Source organism: Gouania willdenowi, chromosome 14, assembly GCF_900634775.1.
Source record: "Gouania willdenowi chromosome 14, fGouWil2.1, whole genome shotgun sequence".
Taxonomy (NCBI): Eukaryota; Metazoa; Chordata; class Actinopteri; order Blenniiformes; family Gobiesocidae; genus Gouania; species Gouania willdenowi.
Genome location: NC_041057.1, coordinates 21,665,756 through 21,690,154, shown reverse-complemented (window position 1 = coordinate 21,690,154; position 24,399 = coordinate 21,665,756). Strand labels below are relative to the sequence as shown.

General features: G+C 36.7%; 1 protein-coding gene across 1 annotated transcript; it reads right to left on the bottom strand.

Moving 5' to 3' along the window:
- Positions 1-379: 379 nt before the first annotated feature.
- kif4 (kinesin family member 4) lies at positions 380-24,333 on the bottom strand. Its single transcript, XM_028466741.1, has 31 exons — positions 24,242-24,333; positions 22,448-22,590; positions 22,183-22,297; positions 21,608-21,798; positions 21,435-21,524; positions 19,412-19,578; positions 17,973-18,067; positions 17,714-17,833; positions 16,239-16,414; positions 16,020-16,081; positions 15,803-15,935; positions 15,134-15,192; positions 14,722-14,827; positions 14,142-14,240; positions 13,758-13,934; positions 13,533-13,636; positions 13,299-13,443; positions 11,570-11,680; positions 11,334-11,417; positions 11,136-11,249; positions 10,902-11,057; positions 9,555-9,652; positions 9,230-9,359; positions 8,938-9,108; positions 6,421-6,540; positions 6,257-6,334; positions 4,763-4,861; positions 4,432-4,593; positions 3,341-3,466; positions 1,787-1,885; positions 380-863 (listed from the first exon to the last, which is right to left on the bottom strand). The coding sequence occupies exons 2-31, from the start codon at positions 22,568-22,570 to the stop codon at positions 663-665; spliced, it is 3,711 nt and encodes a 1,236-aa protein (XP_028322542.1). The 5' UTR covers positions 22,571-22,590; positions 24,242-24,333; the 3' UTR covers positions 380-662.
- Between the last annotated feature and the right edge of the window lie 66 nt (positions 24,334-24,399).

Here is a 24,399-nt window from a genome sequence, read left to right as displayed (position 1 = left end):
GTTGAGCAGACATAAGTTTCAGTTTAAAAACTAACCAGCAGCAGATGCTACAAAATGACATGACATTTGTTGATGGTGTTCTGTGTCTAACAAGAAATAAACTCCACAAATGAAAAATTCTGAACAAGAAATAGGAATTTACATTTTTATTTTTGTGCTAAAACGATTTGCAATGTTAATATTCCAGTGCAAACGAGGCTGTAAAAGTTTAAATGATCCGACATCCTGATAACAGAATCCAACCAATCGGGCGAGGTAATGAAAAATCCACAGTAAGCTTGAATCCTCTACGGTTAAAATTTAGTTTTTAGAGGCATTAACATGTCAAAGTGTTCCCTCTCAACCACAGAACTTACAGGTAAGCAGTCTTTAGTTATAGTTTTATTTGTCTGACACAAAAAGCAATATGTACAAAAACAAAAACAGACGCTTGAACTCCACAATCAATCATTTGGGTCCAGTTCAAACCCAAAAAAGACAACTATAAAAGCTAAACGCAGAGTCTAAAATGCACAAATTAAAACCAGGAGAAAGAGGCAGATTTAATCAGTGGATGAATTACAAATACATACAAACGATCAAAATCCTTCTACGACTAAACAAATGGACGTTAGATTTACAGTTTAATAACATTAATTATACATTATGTATAAACCTAAATATTAATCTTCCTCTCTGACTGGGGTGCAGCCAGAGAAGAAACTGTTCTGGAAACTGGTCAGGATTCGTTTCTTCTTCTTCAGGAAGCTGACGGTCGTCTTCCCTTCAAAATCGTCGTCTTCCTCATCGTCTGCCATGAGAGGCTTCCTCACCAGCTTCAGGTCAGCTGTGGAGTGGCCCATGTCTCCGATTTCTTTCAGCACCTGAAACGTTACCAGAATAGAAACTTGAAACATGATGCTTCCCCCAGGAAGACTAATTGTGTAGATCAGTGGTTCCCAAACTTTTCACAGTCCCATACCCCTTCACACCTTTAACCTGAAGCCATGTACCCCCTACTCCTGCACACTTAATAAACATAATGTCATATACAATGTAGAACTACAGTTAAATTTGTCCCTGAATTTTACCTGTCCTGTTGAGGAATAATACATCATAATAATAATAATAACAACAATATTTGCATTTCCTGAAGAACATGCAAGTGAGGGTGCAGTTGCTAGCCTGCGTCATCCTACCTTAGCTTAGCATGAGCTAGCATTGACCTAGCATTAACATTAGCCTTGCAATAGCTTTAGCCTAGCATTAACATAGACCTAACATTAGCTTTAACATAGCATTACCACTAGCAATAACATTAACCTAGCATTAGCCTAGCAATAGCATTCACTTAGCATTAGCTTAACCCTTACAATAGCATTAGCCTAACATTAACTTTAACCTATCTTTAGCAATACCTGCTCTATTTATATTCTAGTTTCCAGTGTTTTTAATTTCCATTCACATATGGCAATGACAATTTGAGTACCCCTGGGGGTACCCGTACCCTACTTTGGGAACCTTGGGTGTAGATTAAACCTTTCTTTGTTTTCCTGATTATTTAGAAGTCAGACTTCTGTCTTCTCTAGCAAGATAAGATTAATGTCAAATTTTACAAGCACCAATAACAGGAACAATTTCAGGTAAACATGTTGATAGTTTGAGTTATGACCATAAGTCAGCAAAAAACAAACATTTTTTTTTACTAGTTTCTAATCGTCAAGGACACAAATTGTCACGCAAAGTCACAATCTATTTAATTACAACGTGTTTAAATCCTGAGTTGTGTTTAAAGATGTGGAAGTACCTTCTTGGTGGGGGTGCAGGAGGGGGGCTTGAAGAAGGTGGAGTTCTCTGGGCTGATGGAGGAGGGGTCCTGAGATGATACATTTTTACTGTTTGCCTCCTGAAACAAAGACAAATCCCCATGCAAAGAAAGAAAAATCAATGATCCATGTAACAAACAGGGTTCCCACACTTTTTTCACAATGATTTTTCAAAACTTTTCCAAAATAATTTACCAAACTTCCATGACTTAGTTCTGAAGCGCAAAGATCTTTTTTTTGTGTGTGTGTGTGTGCGTATTTGTTAGTTTGCTAGACCGTGGCTCAGGTGGTAGAGGGCTTGTCCTCTGATCAAGAGGTTGGGGGTTCGATCCCGGTTTATATATCTATGCGTTGAAGTGTCCTTGGGCAAGACCCTGAACCCCAAGTTGTTCCCAGTGGTTGACGAGCACCTTGCATGGCAGCTCTGTCCCATTAGTGAGTGAATGTGAGTGTGAATAAGCTGATATATAAAGCACTCTGTGACCTCTGTCTGTGAAAGGTTTATATAAATAAACATTACTTAATTCAGTCAAGGTTTGGGTAATGGTTATTGGTTCGGATAAGAAGAGCTATGGATGGTTAAGGTGAAAACTCCCATTAAAATGTATTACTTTGCACTCCCCACCAGGAGGCGCCACAACATCAACATGTCATGCACCACTAAACATTTTGTGCTGTGACACTACACTACTGAAGCACGTACAGTAAAATATGAGGAAAAGGTGTTGCCACGCAGGAAGAATTAAACAAAGTCCATTTCACATAATTGTCAAGAACTTTGTGCACAATTACAATAAAAAATATATATTTCACATCCTTTTACAAATGAATAAACCCAGGTGTGCTTTTGAGGTAGAATAAAAATGTGTGTAGTAGTAGTTCTGTTGAAGAGATGGTTTACTAATAAGGCCGAACAATTTTAAGAAAATATGTGGCAGATATTGTAACTTTCTTCAAATCAAGTTTTAGTGCAATATTCACAATGTACAGTAACATTTAAAAACATTACAGAAAATTACATAATACCATTAAAATATTAAATGCCATACTCTGGCACAAGAGTCCAACATAACTTTTTAACTCCTGTGAGGAAACAAAATAAATAATAATAATAAAAAAAACCTAAGTAAATGAAAGATGTATGTAAAAAAATAATAATGTAATTTAAAATATTGTGTAAGCTACAATTCAAAGGCAAATATAAATTGTATTGACATGGATTATTTATGTCATATAAAGTAGCATTAATGTCACCCCTCGGGGATCAATGGTTTACTGAATCTGATCAGGTTTATTGATTAAGTTTTGATCAACTTAATTTAAATTAACCTAATTTAAATGATCTGATGACATCATTCCAAACGGTAATGATTAAACATAAACAAATGGACGCATCAGTTATTTCACCACTACGGGTCAGAATATTTTACAGTATTATAATCAAGTTATCTGTCTGAAATGGTGATTTCGATCAGAAAATGATAAATCGTGTATCAGTGAAATACAGTGTGTGTGTGTGTTAGGTGTAGACGTACCTCTGCAGGTGATTGGTCGTCCATGTTTCGACACTTGCCGTGATCACACTGACAGTTCTCACCACACGTCATCTTCCCTTTACGACATCTGCACTGCTTATTAATGCAGCGCCCTTTACACGCACACTGAAGAACAACAACAAGTTGTAGCTTTAGTAAAATAAAAATTAGATTAGGACAATTTTAGATTTAAAAAAGTTAGGATATAGAGTAAACATGAGGTATTATGAATAATATAAGTCTCTGGTAACTCATTTTCAACATTTTAGTGAGGGACATTTTTTTTTAATATATTCTGGTTAACATCATAAACACTCAGTGTGAGCATCTTTGGCAGTGAATGAGTTAATAATACTCAAACCCGAATCATAACAGCCATTTTAGAGCATTTTGACCTACAGAATATTTTGTACTATGAAAATCTCAACTCTGAAAAAAAAAAAACAGATTCTGAAAGATTAGACTAATTTCATCAGAAATGTTCTTTTGTTTGTAGCTTGTTTCGTTCATTCATAATCAGCAGTTGAAAATAGGTAAGTTTAACACAAAAAGTCAGTTTCTGACAAAAAGCTGAGAAAAAAAACTTTCTGAAAAAAAAAATCCTGTCAGTGACTTTGAAGCCATTTTTTTTTGCTTCAGTGACACCTCAACATTGGTTTCCTTCTATACAACAACAACACTGAGACCGGGCTTTTGATGGCAAAATTATTATTATTTGTCTATCTGGGTCAGAGTTTTATGGTTCCCTTACAGTATGTTGACCTTCCTCCAAGTCTCCCCCTCCCCGCATTCTCCACACACACAACTTCCTCCTCCCGACATGGTGAGTCTCGCCGTTTACCACGGTTTGTTGATCGTTTTCTCTCATGATCGTGACACTCTCAATAGTCCACTTAGGTCCACACATGCTCTGCTCAAGTGTGAGCTTCACCGTCTTATATATAAATATACATTTGAAGCGAGCATTTGGATTTGAAATGTCGTATACTTACATCAATGGCAGTGAGTGACATAATTAAAAACAGTGCCTGCACATGTTGTGAATGTGTTTCTTAATGTTTAACATCCTCTATCATCCAAGCTAGTCTCACCCCGGTTGCTTTGGGTTTCTTTGAGTTTCTTCGGCCTTTCTCAGGTCGCCATTCATCTAATTCATCGTCGTCCTCGTCGTCCTCACTGGGCGACACCAGCTCGTCAACAGAGATGGTTGTATTCAGGGCTAATTTAGCTGTGGTGAACCGCTTGACTTTAGGCTTTTGTTGAAACACAAGGTAAGGAGAAGACCATAAAAACCATACAGCTTTGGATCATACTGTACATACAGTATTTATATATCAAACTTTTCTCATTCTGATGCAGTTGCATATTGACAAACATGACAAATGAAGCTGAAGGAACTAAAAAAAAGAAAACCTTACTTACTTTTGGAGGACGATACTCAAATGAGTCATCTGGGGTTTCTTTGACGCTTGGAGGCACCAATACTTTAGTCTCACTGGCCATGTGAAGCAGAGAGAGTTTCTGAGAAGGAATTTTAAAGACATAAGTAGAGCCTGGGTTTACTGCTAAGCTAAACCCAGTGAGATCACATCACATTAAAGAAGACTTATTTTCTGTCTTTCATATCGGGAGGGGTGGGGGGGGGGGGGGGTCGTGTCCCATGGCTTCATTTTAAACTACTTTCTTAAACCTAGAGAAGTGTTCAGTAGAGATGATATCAACGTTCAGCTGACGACACACTCTATCATCATGTCTGCAACTACAGCCAACTGATGATCTCACAGTGTCCACAATCAGATGCTATGCTAATGCTAATACACACACACACACACACGCATTACTATTGAAGTTTCATATTGAATGTTAAAGGTCACAGGTGTCTTAGTCATTTATTTCCCAGGTTTGTTGTACTTTTAGTCATTTAGAAACTGATGCAAATCCTTGTGCTGGGCTGCTTTTTAGCAACAAAATGAGCCTAAAGCACCAAAAACAATCACAGGTTTGTAAAAGTGTCAAAAATATTCAGCAAATTTCCACAGCAACCTCGATTGAAGAAATTTGGAACTATTCAACAATATAAACCTTTCATGGGAATTATTTATTGAAATTAACTGGAAATTGGGAGTAATATTAAATAACTGCATCATATCCAAACATAAATATTAGCATCCATTCAAAATAATACAATTAAATAACATAACATTTCAACTAGGGTTGCAAAATTCTGGGAACTTTTAAATTTTGAATATTTCTATAGAAAATTGTTAAATGTTAAATATAGAAGGAAAACAAATATTTTTGCATCATATAAAATACTGAAATAATTTATTTTAAAGTTACTCCCAATTTCCAGTTAATTCCAATAAATAAATCCCATGAAATGTTCATATTCATGAATATTGCCAAAATTACCAAACTTAAGTTCGTGTGAAAATTTACCACAAAATTTCCTCTCCTTTGTAATCCTATGAAGCTAAAACTGATCTGGCTTTAAAATAAAGCATCTCCTTTTCATTTATTACATTTTACTTTACAAATTATTCACAGACATTAACAATTACATTTATTAGCCCAAACTTCAATGTGTTCAACTTCTATTTCATGTAAACATTACTTAAACAGTTTGTTGTATTTTACATATCAAGTCATGCTCTAGTGTTTCAAATAGTTTTTAATTTATGTTTCTGATTTAAAACGATTAACATGATTTTTACATGAAGCAGATTATCATTTTATGGCTTATCTTTTTAATGTATATAAAGTATGTTTTTATTATTGTTTTGTTCTATCCATTTTTGATCACTTATTGACTTCTGCCACAGAACTGCTACATAGCCTTTGATACACGTGTGCTATAACAAAAAAGGGAGGATCCTCTGCTTTTCAGTCAGATTCAACTTAAATTGATAAAGTTACCTGTCTGTATTCCTCATTTTGCTCCACAAGTCTCTGGTTCGACTCAGTTATTCCTCGAAGCTTTTCCAGTTCTTCTTCCTATAAACGCATTAAAAAACATTTTTAAATATTTTGTCAAAATAACTTTGATTAACTGCATTATTTGTTTAGTTTGTGAGACACACCTGGAGTTTCAGGCGCTGGAGAAGCTCCTTGTCTTTTGAGCTTTGCTCATCTTCCTGCTTTGTTTCAGCCGTTTCCTCACAAATGGGTTTGTTCTGCAGTTGGTTCAGCAGGTAGAGAACCTGCAAACAGTAGGAGAACAAAAGAAAAGCTGGTAATTAACACACACAACTACAAAGACATGCAAACTCACAGTAATCCTGTTTACTGTCCATATGTTAACTAAATACACTCCATAAAATATCTCCAAGACGTGCTAATTTCGACTTATACATTTTTGTCCTAGTTTTCACTGGCTGCACTTTTTCACCTGATTAAAACTAAACAAAGACTAACTACATAACAAAAGCAGATATATTTGAAGGGTGCATTCACACAAGTGAAACCTGGCACGAGTTAACAATGCCGAAACTTTTTCCGTGTTCCCGGAATGTCTGGGTGGTTTGTCCTCGTGTAAACATGCAAACACAGCTCTAGAAAGTGACAACTTTACTGTCAATTTGAAGCAATTCTAAAAGTGCAGCTTAAACAGAAACCGAGCTAAATCAAAGTGTTAAAATGATCAGCTGTTCTCCAATCACTCACTGAAGCTGAGTTTATGGGACTATTCTAAACCTAAAACCAACCTAAACTGATTTTGACCAATCAAGTGGGTAAATTTAAGGTGGACCAAGACAAACTCAAATATAGTTGGGCGGACCCCGCGCACAAAGGACTCTGCGCGGACTGTCCCCTCTCCTCGGAGCTTACATACCCAGGTGCACCACCGCGTAGTAGTTTCCATTAAAATCCTACATGTCCCATGATTCTTAGCGCTTCTCTGTAGTCCTTGTACTCCTGGGACGTGTTTTAAAGGTGATGCTCCTGTCGTAGCTCGTCTACCAGTCTCTCCTCTAAACTCGTGTTCATCTCTTCTGCTCTGTTTCACCATGTGGGTGAAATACAGGTCGATGTTACATTTAACGGGTCGATACAATGACGAGCAGTGTTTTGTGTGACACCAACTACGCAGAGAATACCCCGCGGTAGTAAAATTTGAACTTTGCATTTAATTGCTTTGTGAGTGTCCGCCCGAGTATGTTTGAGCCTTTAATGAACCAATCAGGAGAGATATCTGTGTGATAACTTAACCCATATAAATACCAGTTAAATAATATAAAAACATGTTTTAGTCGACGTAAGCAGTGGGCGTGCACTGCCGCTGTTCCCACTCAACGTTCTTAAAGCCAAAATACAGCGCTTAGGGGAGCTTCCATTTTGCAAATTTGATGTCATTTGGAGCCAGAGTCTGTGCAGTAGGGTCCAGCGGGAGGAGCCCTGGTAACATAGCCCGCCCATTTAGCATACTCCCCTGATGACTTCTGCAGCCCAGCTACGCCAAGAACATAAATATCTTTCCTGCTGGAATTCTACCAACGGCTTGTTCAGATCATAGAGTTTAGAACAAAACGACCATATATTTCAACACAAAAATCTAGTTAAATGGCGTCTGGGCTTTCGTTCATGAAGATTAAGATTAAATCGGGGCTTTCGCCTTTAATTGGCCATGTAATGTTACTACATTAATGAAATTTGTCCTCTGCATTTAACCCATCCCTGAGGAGCATTGGGCAGCCATTTTGCGGTGCGTGGGCGGCGTTCAGGGTTAAGGGACTTGCTCAACATCCCACAGTGATGGCCCAGGTGAGGCTTGAACCGGCAACCGTCCGATTACAAGCCCAGCGTCCTTAACCACTCCCTCTGAAGTAACTGCTATTCACAAAGAGAGCTCTATGGCTGTCAATCATCGTCATATATGACGTAAAATCCTTTTTTTCAACCTCAAATAACTTATTTAAAACAAAAAATGAGCACGTGAACACAATGTAGGGTGATAATAACTAATGATCAGAGTTTAGATTTGGAATAAAAATATGAAGTTTATGACCTATACTGCAGCCAGTCAGCAGGGAAAGCTCTAAAAATAAAAGCTTCACTCCAGCTTGTCCTGTCCATTCTTTTTACAGTCTATGGACGCAAGCACTGAGCAGAGGCCACATAAAGGTTGTCTGACCCAAGGGCCAAAATATTAACATTTTCTGCATTTAGAATTGTGTGCGTGTGTGCTTTCTCTCATTTGGTGTATTTTTGTTATTGCTTTGTGTTTTTCTCTCAATTGGTGAGTTTTGGTGTCATGTTTTTTTTTTCTGGCATTTTGTTGTTTTTGGTGTACATATCAGAATCATTTTATGTTTCTGATAGTTTTGTGTGTTTTTGTTGTCGTTTTGTTTATTTTTTGGTCATTCTGCGTAGTTCGTTGTCATCTTTTATATTATTCTGTCTGTTTGTGTGCTTTTAGAGTCAGTTTGTGCATTTACATTGGGAGTCGCGCAACAGGTCTCCAGTTGCCTGTGTCTGAACTACAATAATAGCAAAAAAGAATTCAGATGACTAAAACAAGAATCAAACTTAATGCTTTGTCAGAAAACTTGCCCTAAAACTAAAGTGTCTTTAACCCTGCTTTATAGGAATGTTGTCACCTTCCCTTGATGTCTCTGCTCAAGCTCCAACATCTGCTGCTGGTGCTCCATGTCCATTGTTGACATCACAATTCTCTCCTCACTCAGCACCTTCCTCATATCCTGAGCATTCCTTCTCTCATGTTCCAGCTCACTCTCCAGTTTGGCACTCAGGATTTTGGAAGAGACCAACTAACAACAGGGAACAGATGCATTAAAAAAACGATAATATTATAAGTATAAATTCAGGATGCTGTCACACTGTGGTCAGACAGGTCAAGGTTAACAAAGACTCCTCTCAGCTTGGGCTCACCTCAGAGCTCAGCAGCCTGATGGCACACTTAGCTTCCACTATGCTAGTGAGACCGTCTACACGTTGTTTCAGGCGACTCTCGCTGTCTGCCAATAGAACCTTCTGCTGAAGATCAGCAATTTGGGCATTCCTGTACAGAAGAAAACCACTGCAATTATTTACAAAACCTTCACTGCTCAAAAACACATTACAATGCAATAGAAATAAATTTTTTGGTTGGCAGCGCTAACCCTTAAGACAAAAGCGTATAAAGCCACTTGACTTGAGAGATAGACAGAGGGGGAATGTAAAAAAAATAAATGAAAAGGCAGGAAGTCTGTCTCACCTGAGCCCAATTTCAGTCTCCAGGTTCTCCACCTGCTTGGTCAAAGGAGCCTCTAGGGCCTCCTGGCTCTCCAGCTCAGAGATGATCAGTGTTCGACGCTGTGTAAGAACAAAGCAGGAATATAAATGTTAAAGCACAGATGACGACAATAAAGCAAACAAATCTGTGGCTTTACTTCTTCAACATATCTAACTAACTTCACGTTTCATGAAACATGTAAACATGTGGACTGCGCTTCTTAAAAACTCTCTGAACTTAACAGGACAATACAAGACCAGACAAGAAAAAATAAAATAAAATAAAAATTGCAGCCTTTGCAATTAGAAAATTGAGTTTAATGGTATCGTGATAATATCGTAAATGCAATTGATCGTTCAGTCTTAATCAGTATCCAAAGTTACTGAAAACAAAATAATTCATATCCTCGCTAATAATTTTGATAAATAATTAAGAGCCGTTCATTATTGTGACTTGATTGGTGCTCTAAGGCAGTGTTTCCCAACCAGAGGTACGCATACCCCTAGGGGTACGTGAGCACACTGCAGGGGGTACGTGGAATAAAATTAAGAATTTATTTCAAAGATAATAAAAAAATATTCTCAGTCATTTCACGTCCGTCAATAAAATGGTATGTGTGCGCTATGACTTGTTTTTAAAGTTTAAATGCCTGTTTAAAGGAGACATATTTAAAGAAGCTCCTTTTGTGGTAAATGTCATAAAAGTTATATATAACACAGGCAGGTTAATTATTTGTTTTGTAATTATTTATATTACTTATTTTTTTCTAATTTCAACTTTATTATTTTTCTTTAATAACAATATAATCATAATATATTAGCATTAATTACACAGTATTAATAATACAAACGTTTACTATAAATAATATTATTTCTTATATTTATCATTTTTATTGCCTTGAAGGCAACATAATTTTATGTTTCATTTGAGTTAAATAAGAAGATAATACCTGAATATCAATTGTTCAATTTAAGAAGATGAAATAAAGTGACTTGCGTTAAATATTCAGTTGTGTTATGTTTTACTTTTGGAGAATCATGAACATGTATGAGTGAGGGGGTACTCATGGTATGACAAAAAGACTCAAGGGGTACATGAGACAGAAAAGGTTGGGAACCACTGCTCTAAGGTACGAGGCTACTATTAGTTATTCAAAAAGTAGTAATGGAATGTGCTCCATCCAGAAACCCTGTTAGAATTCCTCGACTCTCAGTGGACAAATGGGAGGCAAACCCTTTAAAGCAGTCGACTGTCAGTTTGCTTTGTGCAGGGTGCAGCTGCAATCCTTTTCTATGTTAGCATTTATGAGAGCGTAAACTTGTGGCTCACCCTGATCTTGCGAGCAGGATTCTCTCCAGCCTCGATCTGCTCTTTAAGGTGACGGATCTCCTGCGCCAAAACCTTCCTGTCATCCAGCAGATCGTTGAGGTGGCGCCGGGCCTCCTCTGTGCTGACCATCACCTCCACTTCATTGAGAAGCCATGCCTGGGGATTGAAGGAAACATTCAAATGAAAGCTTTTAGTCTTAGTCCAATGTATTACATCTTTTAAGGCTTTAACTACCTTAACTCGAGCAGCAGCTCCCTCCATGCCTCGGTTCTGAGTATCTTTGCGCTTATCGGTGACCTCGCTTCTCTTTTGCAGAGCGTCTTTTAACCTCTTGTTTGCAGCAGCAGCCTAGGAGAGGAACAGTTCTTATGAGCAATCACTGATCACTTTATCCCTTCTAAATGTTTTAAGGACAGATTTCTTCACTCCCACCTCTTCTGTTTTTCGTCGCAGAACGGTCGCCTGGTTCTTGAAGTCTCTCTCAAGTTTCAACAGCTCATACTGGCGTTTACGATCCTGTTAGTCAGTAAAAAGAAAAAAAAAAAGCAAGGTTTGAAAAACCACAAAAGGAGCCATTTTTCAAGGAAGAAAAATAAATAAATAAATAAAATAATTGCTGCTTGTGACTGACTCAACTTTTCCTCATTGAAAGGTTTATATTCACTCACCTTCTCCTTAAGCTGAATCACCTCCCGGTCCTTCTTATTCTTCCATTGGCGGAATTTTTCAGAATCTTCCCTCATCTGTCTCATTAGCTGAGTGCGCTGTGTTTTCATCGCCTGTGACAGAACAGTGCTATTAGCATCTGTGGCTAATTAAAACCCTTTTCTGCAGTGGAGACCACAAAGAGAATCAGGGCCACGGACCTTCCTTATACGCTTACAACTGAAAATTGATAAATTAAGCGCAAACCAAATTAAAATATACCTAGTTGTTTACAGTGCAAAAACAAAACATACTTTTAAACAAATTAGCATTAAACAACACATTTAATTATCCTTTTTGAAGATTGTGACATGTATTTATTTTTTGTAATCGTATGACATTTTTTAAATAAAAGAGGCAGAAAACTGTCCAGTGAAGACTATGGACTCCTTCATCAGTTCAGCACAGCCTTGTTTCCCTTAATATGAAGGAATTCAGAATGGCATGATTTTATGGGGATGGCAGACATTCTAATCAAGCACATTTATGATTTAGCAAATTGTTTTTAAAAAAAATGTATTAATCATCAGTTTTAATTAGTGATGCACAACCTTATTGGCACATTACCTGTATTAACCAACATTAGCATTAAAATAAAGTATCAGGCATTGGTCATTCTGCCAATAAAATAACAAGTTTTTTTTCTTTGATCAAACCATAGACATCATTTATGTAGACGCACATATTGTGTTTTTTTTCCTCATATATAGCTCTGACACGGAATGCTTGGATCTTGAAAAAATGCAATTCTTTACCTCTCCAATATAGAATGTAAGTAGGTAGTAACTAGGGGTAGGGGAAAAATTGATTCACAGAAGATGTTTTTTTTATTGCAAGTCAAACAATACAACAAAGTACAGGACGAAAGCAGTTATACAATTCTTGTAGTCACTGAGAGTTGAGACTTACTTCTGGAAGAAAGGGGCGCTGGCCTAAGCTTTTATTTAGGCTATTTTATTTATGTAAGTGATTTCTTGTACAGTAAGTACGTTTTTATTTGTTAAGCATGAATAAATGTTACCTTTAATCTTAAGTTTGCCTTTGTGTGATTACATGATTGGAATCAGTTTATTTAAAATTACCTTATACAAACTGTATTGTTTTGATGCCATAATTTGCCTTAACACACTATGCATTGTATCAATTTTTGAATCGAATCGTGACCCTAAGAATCAAAATCGAATCGTGAGACACCCAAAGAATCACATCCCTAGTAGTAACTGTTTTAGGTAGGATAGGCTCCAAGTATCTTCATTGTTTAAAAAACAATTCTTATGAATAAATACCACATGTTTTACAGGACACAAGTTGAAGTATTTTTTTTAATATTTTGCATAAAGAATCATCACTGATGTTACTCATTCTTAGCTTTGTCTCATGTCTGCATTTGTCAGCGGGACAACATGATAAAGAGAATAAAGAATAATTTTGTATGTCCACTCCACTACAGAAACTAGATGATGTCTGCAATTAGGTGAGAAGAGAAAAATATCTGTATTGGACAAATGAGTTGCAAAATATCAGCCAAAAAGGCAATATTGTGCATCTCTAATATTCATCCTTTTAGAATGAGTTCATTTATTCATCAAGTTTGCTTGTGTGATGTCAAAATGAAAAACTTTTTTTTGAAAATGAATAATTAAAAAAATAGTTGGGAATAAATCAATAAAGGTAACAAAAAAGGCTGAATACCTGTATTTCCTGCATTAGCTTGCTGACTTTTTGAACAGATGACTCTTTCAGTTTGAGCAGCTTTGACTGCTCGAGGAGCTTTTTCTTCATGTCCACCAGTTGGTTCTCCAGCTCCTGCAGCCTCTTCCTCCTCTGCTCACTGAGCCTGGAAAGTGCAGCGTCACGAATACAGACAGGAAAAGAAAACCCATTATCCTCACACTTTGGCACCAACTAAAAAGATGATGCTCTTACTTGGCGTGGTTGGTGTCTTTCTTGGCAGACTGAAGGGCCAACACCAGGTCCTCTTTCTCCTTCTGAAGGGAATCCACTGCAGTTTGAAGCAATTGGACATTTTTCTGCAGACCACAGAATGTTAGTTAAATACTGGAACAAATTACTTTGGTGAATAAATTGTATGTTCCCCTGAAGGGGGAAAGTCTTGCAAGCTTTTTTCAGATACTTGGTGCATCCTCTTACCTGGTGCTCTGACTGCATGGGCTCCAGCTGGCTGTCGTTCTGGCACATTTTCCTGACAAAAGCTTCCTTCAGACTCAACACCTTGTTGAGTTCAATCAGTTCTTTGGAAAGCTGTGCTTGCCGCAGTGCATGATGGGTTGTGAAAGCCTCAGGGGAGTCCTTGACAGCAGCAGCATTCTGTTAAAAAAAAATGTGTTCAGAGATGAGAAACAAGCAGTGAGTTAATGAGAGTTTTCAGCCTTTGAATCAAGTACTGTGGGGGTAAAAAGAGAAAGTTTAGAAATAATAAACAAGAAAAAATGTTTTATTGCATAAACATTGTGCAATAATCTGAATGCATAATGTAAATTTGTACATTTACAAGGAATATAATTGATAACATACGGATGTAGATTCTTCTGAGGAATTGTTCCCGGCTCCATCAGGTAAATCTTCCCCAGCAGCCATTGCGTCGATGGAAGCAGCAATATCAGCACTCTCATTCTGAAACAGTGCACATTAGATTGTTCTCAACAAAGTTATTAAATACATGCAACTGTACAGTTTTGTTGCATCGTATTTGAATTTTTAAAGGTAGATTTATTTAAAGGTTATTTACCAAAATCAGGTAAAAAATGCGGAAATTACATTTTTTATTTTTAATATCTATGTCCTTCACTTAAAAGAGAGAATATTCACTCCACTGCTGGCAGCTAAATATGGCCTGTGCAATTCCCTCCTTTTTCTTCAAACTTGGCCCAATTCAGTACAACAATTCAATACAACCCTGATATCATCAGTAACACGAAAGAAAAAAATTACTGTTTGTTAATTGTTCAAAAGTAAAATGTTCTTGAAAGTGATTCTGTCTACATTAAGATAGAATTAAAATGAGCTTAAGATATAGTTCAGCAGGAGAGATTTCCAAGCTGAGAAACCCTTTTGAGAAATTTATTAGTATAAAATATGAAGGAAAGGAAAATACCTTCAGCTCCAAAATTACTTCTTGCAAGTTCTTCATCACCTCAACATTTTCCTTTAACTCTTGGTCCTGCAGCGTCTCCAGCACATTCTGTAGGTTAACTGTGCAGCTGGGAACAAACAAAGACTTAATATCATTCTCAAAGCCATTTTAAAAATAATCTCTACTGTTTTTTAACATGTTTGGCCTAAAAGCTTTTAAATATATCTATTAAAATATGTGAGCTTAAAAAAATGCCGAATTAAGCATCTTTTCATTCCATTAAATGGTAAATGATGTGTTGTGGGACAGCAACTTATACTGTATCTTATAGCTTCTAGGCCAAACTTGTTAAAATAAAATAAATAAATAAATAAATAGGTGACCGTTCCCTTTATTTAGAGTCCTAAACATCCGTGGCTTTAAATAAACTTACGCTGCATGGTCCTGCAGCAGCTCCAGTTTGCCTTGCAGTTTCTCATTCATTTGTTCAGTCTAAAAATAAAAACAAAAAGATAAACATGAACATCTGCAAAACATAGTAAGAACTAAGGCTGAACGATTAATTGCATTTTCGATATGATCGCAATATCATAAAACACAATTTTCTATTCGCAAAGGCTACAATTAATATTTTTCTTCTTTTCTTGTCTGGTCCTGTTAAGTTCAGAGAGTGTTTAAGAAGTGCAGTCCACATGTCTACATGTTTCATGAAACGAGAAGTTAGTTAGATATGTTGAAGAGGTAAAGCCACAGATTTGTTTGCTTTATTGTTGTAATCGGTGCTTTAACACTTATATTTCATATTTATTTAAAGTTTAAATAAATCTGAAATTGAGTATTAAGAAACAGATTGATTTATTGCTTGTGTTCATCAAAAAATACATTACAAAAGGCCCTTGGAAAAGAAATCGCATATTAAATTGCAATCGCAATATTGAGGAAAAGAAATCGCAATTAGATTATTTTCCAAAATCGTTCAGCCATAGTAAGAACAGACATTAGGGGGAAAAATCTGATTATTCAAAAGCAGTTTGTAATTTGTATGTTTCAGAATATTATTATCTTGGAACAAAGTCTAGAGTATAATGGAGGTGGTGCTCACCAGAAGGATCTTCTCAAACATGATCGCTGTCTGTCCAGCTGCTTCACTCAGCTCTCTGCTCAGCTTGTTGTTCTCGTCCTGCAAAGCGCGGTTCTTTTCCAGCAGGTGAGACACATTCTCTCCCGAGTTGCGTCTGTGAGAGCAACAGCGACATTTGTTCACTCCAAATAAAAAGCATTTAGAGTGCAGTGTAACTGGTGGCACTATAACACCTTACCCTGACAGCACGGGGGCAACTCCTCCACGCGCGTGTAGTAGCATCACCTTAAGTTCCTGGACCTACACAAGAAGATCAATCAATCATTGAGGATAATGATCAAACCACGAATATCTCCAGCTCATTGAATCTCTTTTAAGAGAATTATGGCTGGACTACAAGGCAGAGCGACCACATTTGATCTGTTCCGACACATACAATTAATTTTCCATACTGTACCTGTTTCTTTAAACTGTTCATCTCTGCTGCTCTGGGATCAATATTTACGATGGGTTTGTTCTTGATTTTTCTAGCTCTATCAGCGTATCGCAGTGTGTTAATGGTTTCCTCCATATTTGAGTCGGCTGGACTAACGCAGGCAATCATCAAAGTGTGGCTGTTGCCTCCCAATGAGTCTGAAAACAAAAACTTCATTTTAATTTGAGATTTTTTTTTCAGCGGATTTGAAAGCTGAATACCGTAAAGATAGCGTAAACCTTACAACATGCAAAGTTGCAATGGGGTTCCATTCTAAATTCTGAATTTTTTATAGTTCAATATGCACACTATACATTTTTAGTTTAATCGGATGAAAAGTTGTTGAGATATGGCCAATTAGTGAAGGGATGTGTTGATTTTTGCTCGTCATTTTTTTTTTTTTTTAACCCATTTTCATCTTTCAATATCTCAGGAGCGACATCACACAGGAAACTGAAATTTGATATAATAGTAGAGCTCCACCTAATCTCTCAGAATATACAAAAAGATTTGCTATACATCCTATCTGGTGGACATGCCAGCCCCACAAAATTGGAAAAAAGTTTGTCTGAGTTTCGGGCTGAACATTTTTGGGCTTTCAGTAAACAACTTAGCATATGTCTCAGCTCACTGTAATTTGATCAGCTTTGAGCTACAAACATAGACTGTTCACATCACTAATGATTAGTTACATATATGCTCTTTGTTGACAGTCTCCTGAAATTGAAAAAAATTATTTTTTTTTTTTACAATTTTCATTGGCCCATATCTGCATGTAGGAATGTAAGAAAACAGTCTGGTCTCCATTTTATTTTATACTTTAAAGGTTAGTCTTTCTTAAGATATAAAACAATTTTTCTTCATTTTTTATTGTTATTTCACTACTCGCCAATATTGAAAATCATTTACATGAGACATTGTAGCTCGTCTGTGTCTTATAATCATTTATTGTTTATTAGTTTTACACTAGTAACACACACACACAAAAAAAATGTCACGTCCACCCGATAGTATGTATAGCAGATCTGTTTGTATATTCTGTGAGAGTAGGTGGAGTTGTATTACAATACCAAACGCGGTGTAATTTTTGAGATATTGGAAGCTAAAAAAAGGCAACAAAAATAAGGACACACGAAAATAGACAAATATATCCCCCCAGATAAAATGTCCATACCTAAAAAAATCATCCGATTAAACTAAAAATCTAGAGTGTGCAGATTGAATTATTAAGGACAATTGGTAAAAATTTCAGAATTTTTTTAGAATGAAGTGTGTGGGATGTCCTGAAAATGTATTGAAATGACATGGAATGACCCTATTATAGAAGAATCAAAATGTTTTTCTTTAGCGATGGCAGAACAAAGCTGACTGCATTATCATCATCATTTATTTTGTTTAAGGCCCTGTCCAAAAAAAAAAATCTATTCAACCATTTCAACCTTGAATTAAAAGCCTACCTTGAAGCAGACGGGTGAGCTTAGAGTCTCTGTAAGGAATAAATGTGTTTTTCTTGCTTTCTTCCCCTAAAGCACTAATAACATTACCCAAAGCCAGAAGGCCTCGATTAATGCTTATGCCTGCAGACACAAAAAGACATCACATCAGATACCCACTTTTGTTTTTACAAATTTTCATCAAAAAGTGCAGCATTGAATAACATTAAAGAAAAACTGCTGGTGGGCTTATTGGAATAGGATCATGAACTAAATGAGTTACCTTCTTTTAAACGATCCCCTTCTGCTTTCGTCTTCTTCTGTCGTTCTGAACCAGCCAGATCAACAAGATGGAACTTGGAAACTATTGAATCCACTCTGCAACAGAGAATGTAAACATTTACTGTAAGGAAGAAACCAGGAAAAAACTGTGATATCCCCTGACAATCTCTGGCACAATCAGTTCCAACACAACAAAGGTTCAAAAAAAGATTATTTCAAAATGTTTCAATGCTTCTGACCAGATTAAATGAGCACTAAACCTATTGAAGTTATGCTTAAAATGTGATCCTCTAATTTTTGGTGCAATGCATGTATTGCTGCTAAGGCATCCCTGTCCTTGTGTAAGGCAAGTGCATTTCATGCACAAGGCCACTCAATGGGCTTTACATGAAGAAAAAGTGCAACAGAAAACATTAAACAGCTTAAAAATCAATAAGAACATCAAAATCAGCAGCAAAAACATTTAAAATCAGCAGCAAAAACATTTAAAATCAGCAGTAAAAACATTACCATAAATAAACAATACCAAGATTAAAAGTCTCCCTCAGTCATAATCAGTAGAGAAAAAGAGTGCCTTTAACTTGTGTACCAGGGTTTCTACAGCTTCAGTCAAATTAAATTCAAGACTTTTTATTGCCATTTGTAATTCAATGCCACATTAATAATTGGGTTAGAGCACATTTTTTCCAGTGTCTGCTATTGCAGACGTGCAACTGGCGGCCCCCCAAAGTAAACACAAAAAAAATACACAAAACAATAAAATACACAAATAAACCAGACTAAAATGATCAAAATCACTCCCAAAACACAGAATGACAACAAAAATAGCCAGAAATCTATAAAAAAAACAACCAAAATACTTAAAATAAAAACCATTAAGAAAAGAAAGTGTCTATTCATACAGTTGCCGTATGTACATCCTCCGGTGCTATTGGTTTGTTTACCGAAGTACACGTACTTAGAGTTAGGGTTAGGTTATAACCCTATATCGCAACAATTTTTTAGGATTAAGTTTACTCTTAGTCACGTGACCTAAACGGGCCAATGACTGACCTATCACATGACCTAACCTGGCCAATGAGGGGTGCTGCGTACGGATAGAATATCGGTTTATTGATATGGCAACTGTACGGATAGCCACTGCCTTAAGAAAAATCTTTGTGTGACAGGCAACTTTTGTTAAATTTACATTTTCCCATGTTGTTTATAAATAAAAAATAATAATAATGCTACTGTTACAATCATAAAATCATACTAATTAAGTGTTAAAATTGAAGACTTTTGAAACTTTGATTGAAGACATCTTAATGACAACTAATTATTTTTAGATTCATTAATGTAATGCCGTTTAAAACATTTTAAGGATCTGCGAGAACCCTGTGTGTAGTGTATGAATTGTCTCAAAATGTCATTAAAATTTGAGTGTAAGAAAAGACTGACTTGTCTGTCCCTCTGCGCTGCTCCACTGTGACGGTAAAGATGGCGTGGGACCTCGAGGACGCCGAGTTCATGGCTGTGGAGCCGACAGTGCGAGCAGAGTTCCCGCGCTCCAAACATCCAACCATCTCTTGGGCAGAAAAGACCTGCTTCTCAGTCAACCCCACAATCTGAAAAAGTGGTTTAGTGACAAAACAATTAATGATAAAATCATTGTGGGAAAGCAATTAGAAAAAGCTGTGTCAGCTTCATGACTAATGGCACGTTCACATGAAACGCGTCGAAAGCGTCAGGTTTACATAGACAATACCACGCCTCCTGTGCGGTGCATTTTTGAAGCTTCACCCGAGGCGGATGCTGCACGTTTTGAGATTTCACGCTTTTGACGTGCGCCTGGCGTCTCCAACGCAGCTGACACTAGAGTTGGGATTGTTGAACTTTTGGGGCATATCGCGGCACTTCGACCAATCAGGAGCTTTCCATAATCGTGACAAATTCAGAATAATGAAAAAAAAATACACTAACAGGAGACAGATGGACAGGCGCTCTTCTGCTGAAATAGAGTGCCTGTAGTTGGTGTCCTGGTAGGAGATGCGAGCGCTGATTAGGGGTAGGAACCTCTGGGTACCTCACGATACAAAGCTCACGATAATGATTATCTCACGATATGACGATACTGCGATTATCGATATATTGGTCAGAAATCAATCTACGATAGTCTATGACATAACAAGAAAAAAAGATTACAATTTTTGTTTTACATCTCTGAAAGACAATACATTGAAAAAGTGTCCTACGAACAGGGACACTATTAGTGCAACATTTCTGTAAATAAGTGTCAAGGTATCAATGTAAACGAATAAGAATCTCCAATAGTGCTTTCTGTAAACAAAAAATAGGGTCTTCTTTACCAGTGACACCATTATAGTGCAATATTCCAGTAAACAATATATTGGTTCCTTCAATAAACAGTGACAAAATTTCTGTGAAGACCTACCTGCACATTTTAGTAAAAAACCAAAAAAAATAAAAAATAAAAAAAAATTGATACTTAGCGGGAGCATATCAATAATCGATCGTGCGGAAAAATATTGCGATACATCGCCGTATCGAAATATTGTCACACTCCTAGCGCTGATGCGGGTCAGCAGGGTGGTCAAACTGGGCATGGGAGAGACAGAAGTAGCAATGAAAGCGACTCGTCCGTGCGCATCTCGTGAATCCAGAAACTGTTTAACTTAGCGTTGTAACGTGGTTCCACGTGTTGTGTCGCACTTGTAGTTAACGAGCAGCTGGCTGGAGGATTGGCGTGTGTGTTTTTCTCTCTCTCCCTCTGTTTCTCCATCTCTCTCTGCTCCTCACTCAGCGCTGTGCTGAGAAGAAGCTTTTAAACTTTGCTTGAATATTTATTCCTGTTGATGCAATTTAGAACAGAAACGAACAGTTTGTTGCTTAAAGCACATCTGACGTCACGTTATTTTCCACTGCTAATTTATTTTCTGGGGTTGTGTTGGAATGGAGTATTATTCATGGTTCCTTAATGTGCTTAATACTATAATTATATATCTTTATACTCAATAATCCTGTTAATAAAATATATCTTCAGTCAGGCCAACTTTTGTCAAAGCTATTTTCAGGACAAGGACAAAGTTATCTTTCATGTCTCACTCTATTTTTTACTTGCTCTTGTTCTACATCACCTGTTTTTATTATTTGTTAAATATTTTTTACTTGGGTGTCATTCTACATCACCTTTGTTCATTTCAATAAATGTTCATTTTTTCTTTTAAATTGAGACTTGTAGCATTTGTTATCATCATTGTGTAATTTTTATTATGTAAATTCGGCTCAAGAAAATTGGCAGTCCGTATCGGTCATCGCCTAAATCTGATGGAAAAAAAATCGGTATCGACCCTAAAAACCCATATCGGTCAACCCCTACGTCCAATGAGGCACGATTTTGACGCCCAAAACGCGTTTGGTGTGAACACGCCATAAGTAAAGTAAAAAACCAACAGACACTCACTTTAATTCCATCTTTAGGGTCCTCCCGAATGCTGAGTGCAGATTTATCTTTGGAAGAACACAGCAAGTCCAGGATGTCTTCATTATAAATCTACATTAAAAGGTAAAAACTTATTATGAGCTTATGCATTAGGATGAAACTAAAGCTTTACAGCGTGGTTTATAATAACAAACCTCCAGGTAAGACACAGCCAGACAGAATTCAGAGTTGGTTTGTTTCTCTCTTTGCTCAAAGATGCGTTTGATGACTCGAGGAATGACTCCCACTGAAGCGTCGTTCTCCTGAGCCGAGGTGTAAGTTCCTCCCATCGAGAAGGTTTTTCCTGAGCCCGTTTGCCCGTATGCAAGAACAGTGGCATGGTAGCCTATAAAAAAAGAGAAGAAAAAGCAAGATATTAACACCTACGCGAGTTATTTCAATTTAAAGGAATTACAATTAATGTTACACAGCTGGCTTTTTGTAACCAGGCAAGAACTGGGCATCAAGCTTTTATTGGGAGTGTTGAAAGTCTTATAATATATACTAATTAAGAGATCGCAGAAGCAATGATAAACAGAGGCATTTCTTCTGTTTTTTTAGGAACATTTTCAGTTCAAAACAGTGTATTTCAGACATTATGAGAGTCAGAACTGTAACTCTGTTCACTGTACAAAGTGATAAACTAATGTAAGTTAGTTTTCCCCAAAGCCTACACAGAAAATATGAAATAATGAGCCTGTGGGAAAGGGTTGAGAAAAGTGAGTGCTACCTTTGAAAAGCCCATTTAATAAAGGAGCGACAGCGGTGCTAAACACTTCCTCTTGCTCAGCGTTGGGATCAAACACGTAGTCATATGTGAATGCCTTTTCTGTTCCGACAACAACCTGAAAACAAACAAAGCAATTGTAGCAAAAAAAATGCCAAGTGTGATTGGCATTTAAGATAAAAATAAATACATTTTAAAAAGCTGAATTAAAGCAGGAGGAAGTATTGAGAGAAAGCCCTTGCATGTGATGCTCTCTGTGTCCACATACCTGTTGTTCTCCTGCTACAAATGTGAGACAACACTGACACCCCTCGCCAAGTTCTTTAGGCACCAACGGGCGACACCGTAGGGCAACACGAACAGGGATCACCTTTGCATCCTCGTTTGTCATGATGCGATGCAGGGTGGGCACTTAAAAGTAGAAATAAAAAAAATATGATGTTTAAGAATCAACACAAGTGGACAAATGAGGTCAATGGGATTACAGAAAATAATTAGTTAGACATTTCCCAACTATAGCAATTAGAGGGCAGAACTGCAGTCAACATGACGATTAATTTTCCTTCAAAACTCCACTCAGCTACTATATCATCACTTTATTCTAATAAAATAGAGAACCAAAGGATAATTTGTCATGCTTATTGCAAAACACCAGCCATTGCTTCAGGATTTTATGAAAGTGGAGAAGCTTGCTGTGAAAGATGTTTGTTATAAATCCATGACTTCAATAGGATTGCCCCTAAAGCCTTATGAATGAATAGAGTTCATTATAAAACTGAGATGTTTACTGCTATAAATAAAATCATAGGTGACTTGAAGCTATCTTAAGTTTAAGTAGGACCTCATGTAAATTAAACAAGTTGCCATAGCAACATGGTTATGCTAAAAAAGATGCTTTATCGCATGAAACAAGTCATGATTATTACTGGTTTGAAATGTTTCAAATATGAAGGTTAACCATTGGTCTTAAATTCAAATTCTGTAAAACCACCATTACGTGTCATTATAGTATTAACCTAATAAACATAAAAGTCACAATTTTTAATTTTACAGTGTCAAAATCAGGTAGCCCACAATTATTTTATGTGCAATTAATATTCATTGCTTAATTTAGCATTTTATAACATGTTATGAAATATTGCATCCAACTATTCAATTCTATGTACATAGTAGTTTTTGTACAAGCTAAAAAGGAAAAAAAAAAGTGGATCACTTAAAACAAGCACAACAGAGAGCAGAGGAAAGTCATCATACAGTATGTTGAGTATGAACACGTCCACACAACATAGGAACTAATCTTCAAACTGTGGGAAAGCATTGCTAATTACGGTAAAAGAGGTGGGACAAAAGACGATACTGGGCTCACAATATGGTATTTTGTAAAAAGGAAAAAAAAAAACTTAAGATTTGCATTTAAAATGAATACCATACTTACTCTGGGTGTGACAATTTCAACACAACAGATATGTAAGGAAAAAATAAACAATAAAATGAATAAGACCAATTTAAATTTAAATCAAATCACGTCATTCTGAAAAAGAAATATTATACACACACATATATATATATTACTTCACACGTTTTTTAATCATCAACCTATAACAGTCTACACAGCCCAGATATAACATATGGACATATTATTTTTCAATATTAGCTTGTTTTCGCCTGGCGAAATAAAGCAAAATAAATGATAACAGTATCACAAATCCTTTCATGCCATCCTCTGTTGATTGCTTTAGTCTAGATACACACAGACTGTATTTCCTTGCGTTTGGTTCACACTCTTAATGTACAAATATATGTTCTTCCATTGAGTGAGTCATCTTCATCACACCAATACAATGATCATATTGAAACTGCTCATCTTTGCTGAGCTGACAATAGCAGTGAACAAAACAACAAATGCTAATGTTAGTATTAGCAGCAAGTTAGTCACGGAACAAAGCTACCTCCAAACATACTTAGGATTACAAGCAAAAAAAAGAGCCATTGAACCAACTTTGAACTCGTTCTACATGTTAAGTACTTGATAAAATGCACAAGTGTGAGTAATATTACTTACAGCTGCCTGGTTAAATAACTTTAATTATCTGTGTTATTCTCTCCGGTTTGTCAAGACGTCTCAGCCCGCGATTTTCAAACCCAAGCTCCGCCTCCTTTTTCTTCTTCTACTGTTTCTCTATGAGGTTGATTTAACCTGAGGCTGCACTACTGCCCTCT